The sequence below is a fragment of the Chroicocephalus ridibundus genome, chromosome 6, assembly GCF_963924245.1.
Source record: "Chroicocephalus ridibundus chromosome 6, bChrRid1.1, whole genome shotgun sequence".
Lineage (NCBI taxonomy): Eukaryota > Metazoa > Chordata > Aves > Charadriiformes > Laridae > Chroicocephalus > Chroicocephalus ridibundus.
The window spans coordinates 68,304,943-68,315,735 of NC_086289.1; the positions used below are offsets into that span (position 1 = coordinate 68,304,943).

Genomic DNA, 10,793 nt, shown 5'->3' on the forward strand with positions numbered 1-10,793 from the left:
ATTATACATTATGCATATTGCTTTCAATCCACGGTACAGGCATGGAATATACTACAACACAATTATTCATTCTATTTAACAGAAGTTTCCAATCTTTCTGATCATGGGCTGCATCTTCAATCAATTGACAGGAAGTTCTTGTGTGTACACAACAGGTGTATGTGGAGTTCCTTTACCAAAGGAACAGAAGATACATTCTTGAGCTTCCCCAAAATATTGTTATATGGAATAATCTAGCAATAACATAAAAGGCTTCAAACCATTGTACACAAAAGATTAAGACATCAAAAATCCTTCCCATGTGAAGAAATAAAAGCAATAAACAGTAGGTAGGTAATCAACCTACAAACCTAGAAACTAGAATAAAATCTCTCCCACTGGACATCCTTCTTATCAGCTGTTTTCAGCACAAGACAATGATTCCTCCCGCTGTATAACCCCGCATTAGCCAGCTGGGGCCTTTACACCACAGAAGCTGCAAGGAGAGAGCACCTGAGGATGGGAGAAACTTGTGGAACTTATATTGCAATGCTCGCACCAGAAATTTGACTTTAATTCCTGATTCTCTAGAAGATTATAGATAACATAAGAATTCAGAACCATTATTAAGGGGTACAGTGGTAGTTACCATATTACTTTTCACGTTCATGTGATCAGTTTGTAATGTTTACTTGTGTTTTGGGTACTTTTTCCTCACTATGGGAATATTTAATGCATTGACTAATGCACTATTTTTATTCTGTCATCATATTTGCTCCCTCCCCACCAGTGGCATCCTGGGAAATATGGAGATCCTCTAGCATTTCAGCCAGACTGATTCGTGGAGGACCATCATCATCTGTGTCGCTCTCCACTGGAACATCTGCATCTAGAAACACAATAGAAAAAAAAACAACAAACAGCTAAGCAAAGAAAACAAACCCCCAACCCCCTGAACAACCCCAAGAAAGGAAGGGGAAAAAACCCCAAACCAACCAACAAACCACAAAACCAAAAAACCAAACAAATCCCTCTGTAAACAATCCCATGGCAATTGCCCTCCTGGAAGACACTGGATTACGTATCAAATCCTTCACCCAGTAGAGGTTTTGGGTGCGGGAGAAAAATACGCTTCTCTCTCTTACGTTAAAGGCAGTAAACCAAAACCCACCAACACCCATTCAATGCATATGAAATACACTGAATACCTGAAGCTATTACATTACAGCATTTCTCTAGGCAAAATGTAGTTCAAAGAATCCAAATACAGAACTTCAGTAAAAATATTTTCACTCGAATAGTCATGATTTAATTACATGCAACTAAATGGTTAAAAAGGTCTTACTTCTGTAAATGTTGACATTCTTCCTTATGGCTTCATCTTCTTCAAGATCTTCAAGGAAATCCTGGTATTGTCTGTAAAAGACGCTTAGTATATTTACTCACTTTTCCTTTGGATTTATGCAAATTTATAAACCAAACTAAAATCAAAGAAACAAAGCCCCAAGGAAGGACTGCCACCTGCAGTCCTTCAGACGTGCCTTCTGGTAGCATTCCTACATGTTCAACTCATTCTTTCGGCTTTTTTTTTTATTATTAGTTCTATATTTCTATTCTATTTCTACTAGATTCCAAATAATTTAATTTGCCTGTCCTCATTTAACTCTAAATGCCTTATTTTTTCCTACTCATTTGAATATTATTTAGAATTTGCTGTTCCTGTAGCAGCTTTGTCACTGAACTAGACACACGTTTCCACAGAAGCATCCCTAGAGAGACACCAACTGTAAGCTACAGACACAATGCTTCCGATATTACTCGCTTGTCTCATGACCTAAGCTTTTCTTGGAAAATACTATAAAAAATAGTTTTTATATTTTGCAACAGTAAACCTGAAAAACCTGCAGTGTTATCTTTAACAATTCAGGGTTTAGTCTGTTTCCACACACTCCTGCCCCACTGTCCTCAGTATCCGTGTTCCCTGAAAACTTAGCACTCAAGATCGGATAAGCACAGGTAAAGGGTGCATGCTTAAAGACTTCCTGCACTCGGGGAGAGGGAAAAATGCAAAGAGATACTGCTCTTCCGTGAACACTGGTATCAACCTGTCCTACAAGACAGCAGCACGCTCAAACAGAACTAGCAGCATTTGCTTGTGCACCCCTAACAGTCAGCACATCAGCTCAGGATTTACACTGGGTTATCCTCAGCAGAAACTGAGAAATGTTATTTCTAGACTTGGCACAGTATCCTAGGTAGGAGGGACTGAAAAGCTTCATGGCAGATACTGAACCTTTCATCATCTGTATCCATGCCTTCTCTGTCCCTTTCTAGCTCTTTCAGCTTCCAGTTCCTGCGACGCTGGCGTTTGGTACGGTCATAGCTCTTCTTTATTAATATCTACAGTGAAAAATAAGCATTTACACGTACACAACTTCAATACTACTGATGACACTCCTTCGAAATCCAAAACAACACTCAAGTCTGGACTTTGGCAATTGTAAAATCAGCTGAACAAATGGTAGACTCAGTCTGGCACTCAGAAGTTTTATATAGAATTTGTATAGCATTTGTCAATTCAATTGTTTCCAAACACTTTGCATTATGACCTGAAGAGGCACATTCACACTGGAGTTGTAATACAGTTTTCACCACGCAGCGCATAGTAATTTGAACAAAATCAACAAAGAGTAAGGTAAGTTAAAGTAAATGTATTATTTAACCACCACTCAAAAATTTAAGTAGTGAGAAAATAATTCTCAAAATTAGAAGCTACTCAAATTCCAATATTAATATCCCCTCTTCCTTTAGGCACTATGGAATTAATGAGTGTTCATTATAAGATCATATTCCCTAATACTGCTGAGGAACGCAGAGAACTTTGTACAGAGAAAGGAAATGGTCTTACCACATCAGGAATATGGTGTGGATTCATCTTATTGGCAAACTCATCATTTAAGTTGCAGTTTGCCAAGTCGAATCTAAAATGAAAATAGATATTTTATCCTACCCTTTTATGTAAGTCTACAAAATTGAACTCAATGTATCATATGCTTGTATTAAAGAGCAGCACTGTTTAAGTTACAGTTCCTAAGAAAGATGTTTCTAAATGAAGTAGAGAGCAAATAAAAAATCCACATCAACACTCAGCCGTCATAACTATGAATAACTCTCAGAAGCTGCTGTTCCCATATCCTGTTCAATAGCACTCCCCAGCCTCCTGAACCCAAGCAGCAATATCCACTGAGCTTCTGATGCGCTCACAACAGCTCCAATAACATGTTTAAGTCTGCTTGAGAATCACCTAATTTGCCTAATCTTACAAAAATGTCACATTTGTCATTGCTGTATATGATACTCACAATCAAACAAAAAGATCTTGCCTGGTATTTTAAAAAACCCTCCCATCTATTTGTGTCTAAGCTGGTATTCCGATCTCCACTTTAAAGTCACTGCTTCAGGTCTCTTATTACTAACAACCCTTTTCACAAAATTACTTCTGCTAGAAAAAAAAGACGTCCTCTATCAGGACCATCTCTTTGCGGCCAAGATGAAAGATTCTATCCCTTTTGCTGATTTCATTTAGAAATCAGAACAGTTCAAAACTTTCTTGATAATACATAAGCCCGTAGAGAATCCAGGGACTTCAGTCGTTAAATAATCATTTAATAAAAAACAAGAAACGGAACAGACCCCAAGACAAGGTCGCCGGGATTCAGAATGTGCCCCAAGTGAGTACAGCAGAAATACTGATGGTCTGTATTCAATTCCGAGGTTTTCTGTACCCAGGCTTCAGCCAGTGTGTGCTTTAGGAATGAAAAATAAAACACTCTTGTAATCAAACGCAGCTTAACTTGCTGTGCTATTACAACATTTGAACTGGTATATTACTGTTTCAAATTACTTTGTAATTAAACTTGTATTTCGACATCAAGCATCCAATGTATTGCTTGCTACTGCTCATTTCTCATCTTTAGTAAAGTAAGGAAATGGACATCCCACCCACTTTTCCCAAGAATTCTACTAAGGCTGTTTCTGTAACTAGACACCTGTTTTGGTGGGATTTTTTTACTTCCTAACTTTCAACTATATACAGCTATTGACTGAAAATAAAATGTTTGGTACCGATTCATTAACTCTGATTAAAAAGAAATGCTTATATACTTGAACAAAAACCAACTTAATAACTGAAGATTTGCAAAGCTAATATAAAATAATTTCAGTAAGGACAGTAACAAGTAGAGTTGAAACTCTTCAACAGAAAAGAATATCTGAAAGTGGAATTCACACAACGCTTGTGCAATTTCCAAACCAAAATGCTGTCCACATCTTCCTGAGAACAGCTTTTCCCAGTACCAAGACACAGAAAAGCACACATCTGACTTTGCAAGGTAGAATGATTCAAAACAGAAATTCAGCTGAGCAGGGAAGCAAGGGGAGAGGAAGGCCCAAAACATTGAATCAAACAGAGAGAACTTTTACCTTGTTTGATCTTGCCCCTGCACCTGCACCTTTTTTCTTTTCTTGAACCCTGTTGATATCCATAATGATAAATTCTTCTAGCTGCTTGGGGTGGAACAAGCTATTGAAAGGGTGGCGCCAGTAGGTATTTCCATCAATTTCAGCAACTGGAAAAAAAAACACCAGCATGGTCAATCATAAGGGACAGAATTTCTTGCCAAGAAATTAAAAGAAAAAGGAAGCATGGGCCAAAACTCAGCCAACTGCCAAACGCGTTTTGTTCAAGTTTGTTATTTAACACAAGTATTTAGGACATGACCCGTATTGCAAACTTGTGCTACAAGAGCACTTGATGTGTGACAGCTAAATCACGTATCACGTGTCTAAAGCACAGACCTTTTTATTCTCCTGGACGTTTTCTTACTAGAGGTATTTTGCTGGTAGAGCTTACCAGCAAACACGGTATTTCTGGTACCAAAGTGGCTAGAATCATAATCCAGAGAAAAATTAGATGCCATCTAATTTTAGAGTAATATACCTGACAAAGGTATAGCAGAGACCTAGAACATCCACGAACACCACGGAGCCTGCACATTTTGCCTAGGATACTGCGGAAATCAAGCTTTTGTCTTAGTTGGCAATTAAGTTTCTACGTCAATGATTGTACAGATAAATTTACAACATTAAGATATAAAAATACAAGATTTCATGAAAACAAAAAAAACAGAAATAATTGTGCCAGCAGAAAAATCAGACGCTACCATAGTGCAGAAATGAACCCATAACTTACTCTGGAGAGTGCTAGGATCGATGAGGTGGATGGTACTTGTTACTCTAATGCACACACAGATCTGGCTCATGTTACCAAGACTCTGCGCCAGTTTTGGTGACAGACATACAACATTGTCCTGCATACAAACAGAAAATAATTTACACTCATATTTCCTTAATTTTTAACCAAGTCTTTAGAGAAATCTGAAATAGATTTTTAAACTTTATATTTCCAGTTCTCCACCCAATATCGCCCAGTAACTTCCTCAAGATAACTGCAATCTGCGCTTCCCATGTTTCATGGGGAGTAGACCCCTCCCCACGCCCCCAAATACCCAATAAATCAGGCCTGCATCACCAAAACTAAACTCTACCCACTTCATACAATACCCTGAAGATGAACTAAAGAAAAGCTACCTTGCATATCGGAACAATTTCCACAGAGAAAGTGCTTTTGTAATTGTAGACATTACTATGAATATCATGTGAGATCAAACGTTGGGATGATTTTGATCTATAAAATATAAAAATAGAGGCTTCAGGCAGCAAGAAGGACACTACTTGAAACAGGAGCTAATCAGCAATGAAAGTATATAACTATGTACTACAAATACAAAAATTAAGGCAATAGAAAAATGCATGAGAGTTAGTTTTACAATGGCCAAGTGAAAAACACAGGACTTCCGTACAAGGAATTTTGTATGTTTAACTAGAATACAGCTTCCTTACACTTTCACTTATAAAATTCTTTAAAAGTGAAGGACAAATGACACTTCCCAAAAGCTTTTGGATATTCAAGGCAATAAACATAAATTATATACCTAGATGGAACCGTACACTGAAGAAAGTCAACCATCTTCTGGGCCTGTTGCTTTGAAGAATAATAAAAATCCAAGCCATCTTAAAGAAAAGAAAGCCTGATGAACATATCTATCTCAAGTACTATTTTTTTTTCAAATACAATACATAAGCTAAGTAATCTGCCGCTTATCTGCACATAGCTACTATCACAAGCACTCTTCCAATATAAAACAGGTTAGTCTATTCTACCTCAAGGCTAACAAGCCACCTCACTTACCATGGATTTCTTTGATGCGAAGTGTATTTTGATGAAGCCTGTGTTTTAAAATCAGCTGCTCCAAATAGTAGAAAGTCTTCTTGTGCAGAGTCTAAAAAAAAAAAAAAAGATAAAATTATCAAGGTTATTTAAGAACCACCTAGTGCAAATGCAGTATCCCTGAAGAATAAATGTTTATGTGAAGAGATCGTCTAGAAATGGAACAGTGCAAAGTCTATTCCAAGTAACCAAAACGATTTCAATTTCAGATTACGTTTCTCATTTTTTGCGTAACTGATTGCTAGACATACTATTTCCTTTAAAGGAAAATTAAATATTTATAAACAATCTGTCACACTGTTTCTAACATTACCTTAAAATACAGAAGAATACTTTGTAATTCACACAAGACCCTCCTGCCAGCCATCATTTAAAAAGAGTATGCTGATAATACCAGCCAGCAGAGAGGAAGTTTTTCTAAACTAAGATCAGTATGAAAAAAGCCCCAACCTTAAACATAAAAAGTATCACTGTGGCAGCCAGCAAGTGTAACCGCATCTTTTTCTGAGAAAATAATCTAAATATTTGTCCACCTGATTGTTCTGCCACGAACAAATGAAAATTCAGTTTGCCTCTACCTTTTGCCTGACTTGCACTACAGCTTTCCAGAAATCCTTAGCTTCAATCCTATGACAGTCTTCACACATTTGAGACTGAACTATATATTCCACGACAAATACTTGCTGAAGAACCGCTCCATTTATCACCTGCAAAACAGAAGTTTAAAAGGTTTCCTTGTTAGTCCTGTCAAGACAGAAAGCTAGTTTACTACAGCACTCTGAAATAACTTCCATGCTGTACTAAAACTATGTGACAGACATCTATATTTGGGTCACAAATGTTAGTAGTATTCTCCTGACTTTACTGGAAGAGCCGATAACCCTTTTCAAACTGTGATGAATGGCACTTTAATGACAAAATTTAGGCAGGATGAAAACAATATTGTTTCTAGATAAGCCAGTAAACACATGCTGGATTTTACCAGAGAGAAACACTTATCTAAAACTGCAATAATAATAAAAAATTAATAAAATAGTATTGTTTGCCATAAAAGCTTTTAAAAAGCCACACGCAGAATACTGTACTCCAGTTACCTCTTTCTGAACAGTCAGTTTCAGCTTCAGCCTCTTAGAATGTGGTTCAGTCCAAATAAAGCCTGCGTCAATCAGCCGGACCTGCCAGTGGGAAAGAACAAGAACTCAGCTACTACCGCCAGCAGTTCTACTACTACATGTTAAAAACATGCAGCTCTAACTACCAGAAAGCACAAGCTTAACAGTATAGGTTGTAATTCCTCAACCAAGTGAGGAAGTGAATAACCTTAATTACAAACATACGTATCAGTATACCAAACCCAATTAATAATGCTTATTTAGAACACAGAGTCTGATCTACCTAAAATAATGGTGATGCAACCTCAGCCTGTCACACCAGAGTAACTGAATACACGATTCAACAGGATCTCTGGATGCCATGTAATGATGAATTTGGATAATTTAATGGTTTTCTCAGAACTTAAAAGCCAATTTAATCTCTAAAACTAAGAACATGCAAATTTACTGCAGCAAAAGATATTTTGTATAATTAAGTACTAACCCAACAGAAAGAAGCTCACTAAAGCAACCTAATTCAAACCTTGATGACCATGGCAAGAATTTTTTTGCCTAAAACACTATCTCAGATTTTTTTCCTCTGGTAAGATTCTGAACCTAAGAGATACTTTATTCAACTTAAACACGTGACTTTCAGTTTAATCTATACATAGACCTCTGCAACCCTATTTCATACCGTCATAAACCAGTAAGAACAAGTACTGTATAAACAATTTTTAAAATATGTAAAAAGAAAACTAACATTAAGGCGCATTAAAAACATGTTAGTTTCTTTCAGTTAATTATGCTCAACTCCCATCTATACACTAACAACTGTGCAGTACACACTATGCTTTGAAGTCACAGAATTGCACTGCGAGTCTCCTCAGTATGCCTAGAAATTTTTTGTTAGAGGCTGTCCTTACCAGATCTTCCAAAATTCTAGAATAGAGTTATTTGAGATGAGATTGTCATTCTCTATGTTTAATATAAATCAGTTGATAAGCTCTAGGCAAGTACAAACTCCTGCTCCGGAAGGATTGAACCCTGTATGTTAGCTGGACTTCACTTCATGCAGTACCAACAGACACACTATGAAATACCAGCAGAACTAGCTACTCACCTTGCTTAGCGAAGCTTTGATTTTTTTAAGACACAAAGCCAGAAGCTCTCTTGATTCTAAGGTACACTGAATCCAGGTTCCTGGAGGCTGAAGATACCTATGACACAGGAAGCATTTTACAGCACATAAAGCTGGCTCAGCAAATTAAACCACTCAAAAGTTGAGCAGTTATTTAACAAGTTTTCAGTTTTATTATCAACTATGCAGCTACACCTTTGGCTCCTGAAGCATTATGATTTTGGGGAAAAAACTTTTTAGCAGGGTGGGCCTGTCGTGATAGGACAAGAGGTAATGGTTTTAAAATTAAGAATGCAGGTTTAGACTAGCTATAAGAAGAAATTTTTTATGCTGACTGAGGGTGGTAACACACTGGCACAGGTTACCAGAGAGGCAATAGATGCCACCATTCTATTCTATGACTCTAAGACTCATGGATCCCAAGTGCATTCACACTTTTACTGCAATCGGTACCAATTTACTCACTTTTTTCTTTGAGAATCATAGAATCGTTAGAGTTGGAAGGGACCTTAAAGACCATCCAGTTCCACCCCCCTGCCCTGGGCAGGGACACCTCCCACCAGCCCAGGTTGCTCCAAGCCCCATCCAGCCTGGCCTTGAACCCCTCCAGGGATGGGGCAGCCACAGCTCCTCTGGGCCACCTGGGCCAGGGGCTCACCACCCTCACAGCAAAGAATTTCTTCCCAATATCTAATCCAAATCTCCCCTCTTTCAGTTTAAAACAATTCTCCCTTGTCCTATTGCTACACTGCCTGATAAAGAGTCCCTTCCCAGCTCTCCTGTAGCCCCTTTAGGGACTGGAAGGGGCTCTGAGGTCTCCCCGGAGCCTTCCCTTCTCCAGGCTGAACACCCCCAGCTCTCTCAGCCTGTCCTCACAGCAGAGGGGCTCCTGCCATTGGAGCGTCTTTGCGGCCTCCTCAGGAAGCACTTACTCCGACAGGACCATAAACTCACTCATTTCAACCTTCTCGGTCACACGTACCAACACCTTTCTACTTCCACAAGAAGAGAAATACGGGCATATGCTGGAAAACACGCAAACCCGCACTGCAGAGACCCGCGGCCCGTGAGACGGCGGGGAGGACGCGGCTGCCCACCTTTCGCACTGCTTGCAGAAGTGGAGGGTGCCCTGCTTGGGGATGCCCTCGGTGATGTCCACCTGGGCCCGCAGGCAGCCCACGCACATGTTGGCCGGGTTGGGCGGGATGGCCACGCCGCACTGGCAGCAGAGGCTGGAACACAGAGAGGGAAAAGTCAGTCACGAACAGCAACGCTGCCCTCAGGGGCGACAGCCACGGGAGCCTCACTGAGAGCCGAACGTACGCGTATCTTTCATTTAAGTTTTATTTTGAGTTTTTTTTAAAGAAAGGTGGTGGCCTAGGAGAGCCGTCACTCGCCCCCCCGCCCCGGCTCACGGCCGCCAGGGTACCTCCCCCCCACAACGCGGCAGCAGGTCACCCTGAGGCCGGGACCCGGCCGGCAAAGGCCCACCACCCCAGAGCCCGCCCGCCACTTACATATTGCCCTGGGTGGGGGCTGCCGGCCCCGTCATGTACTCCATGGCGGCGGCGACACACGCGGCCCGGCTTTCCGGGCGTGAGAGGAAGGGGAGGAGGGCGGCGGAACGGCGAGAGGCCGGCTGGGAGGAGCGGAGGGAGGGGCTGAGGGCGGCGGCCGTCGCCATCTTGCGGCTGCGGGAAGCTGCCGGCGTGTGAATGCCGCTTGCGAATAACATTGTAATTCATGACGCTGTGAAACATTAATTCTTTTTTTTGTGTGTGTGTGAAAATCACGGCATTTGGTCCATCCATCTCCCCCTCTCCCCCCGTGTTGTTGTTGCAGGAAGTGGCGGCAGTAGGGTACAACCCGGAGAGACCTCATCGCCACTTCCCGTGCCTGAAGGGGCCTACGGGGAAGTCCCTGGGGAGGAACTCTTGATCGGGGAGTGGAGCGATAGGACGAGGCTGAACGGTTTCAAACTGAAAGAGCGGAGATTTAGATATTGGGAAGAAATTCTTGACTGTGAGGGTGGTGAGCCCCTGGCCCAGGTTGCCCAGAGGAGCTGTGGCTGCCCCATCCCTGGAGGGGTTCAAGGCCAGGCTGGATGGGGCTTGGAGCAGCCTGGTCTGGTGGGAGGTGTCCCTGCCCAGGGCAGGGGGTGGAACTGGATGGTCTTTAAGGTCCCTTCCAACCTAAACCTTTCCGTGATTCTATAAATCTCATCGGCTTCTTG

The 10,793-nt window shown here is 40.8% G+C and overlaps 1 protein-coding gene across 2 annotated transcripts; it reads right to left on the bottom strand.

Moving 5' to 3' along the window:
- Positions 1–518: 518 nt before the first annotated feature.
- NMD3 (NMD3 ribosome export adaptor) lies at positions 519–10,162 on the bottom strand. Of its 2 annotated transcripts, XM_063339545.1 has the most exons (15): positions 10,078–10,162; positions 9,658–9,792; positions 8,543–8,639; positions 7,423–7,503; positions 6,907–7,035; positions 6,290–6,380; positions 6,033–6,111; positions 5,629–5,725; positions 5,231–5,348; positions 4,462–4,607; positions 3,673–3,785; positions 2,888–2,960; positions 2,273–2,379; positions 1,325–1,395; positions 519–868 (listed from the first exon to the last, which is right to left on the bottom strand). In XM_063339545.1, the coding sequence occupies exons 1-15, from the start codon at positions 10,119–10,121 to the stop codon at positions 735–737; spliced, it is 1,515 nt and encodes a 504-aa protein (XP_063195615.1). In that variant the 5' UTR covers positions 10,122–10,162; the 3' UTR covers positions 519–734. The 2 variants fall into 2 exon arrangements, with proteins under 2 accessions (XP_063195615.1, XP_063195616.1); XM_063339546.1 differs by lacking the exons at positions 2,273–2,379; positions 2,888–2,960.
- Between the last annotated feature and the right edge of the window lie 631 nt (positions 10,163–10,793).

What these genes read in the sequence shown, in the direction of transcription:
- NMD3 (XM_063339545.1), bottom strand. Translation starts at nt 10,121, where the DNA reads ATGGAGTACATGACGGGGCCGGCAGCCCCCACCCAGGGCAATAT. An exon ending in TTCTGCAAGCAGTGCGAAAG is followed by an intron (nt 8,640 to 9,657) that starts GTGGGCAGCCGC and finishes CCTGTGTCATAG; the next exon opens with GTATCTTCAGCCTCCAGGAA. An exon ending in AAATTGTTCCGATATGCAAG is followed by an intron (nt 5,349 to 5,628) that starts GTAGCTTTTCTT and finishes GTTTGTATGCAG; the next exon opens with GACAATGTTGTATGTCTGTC.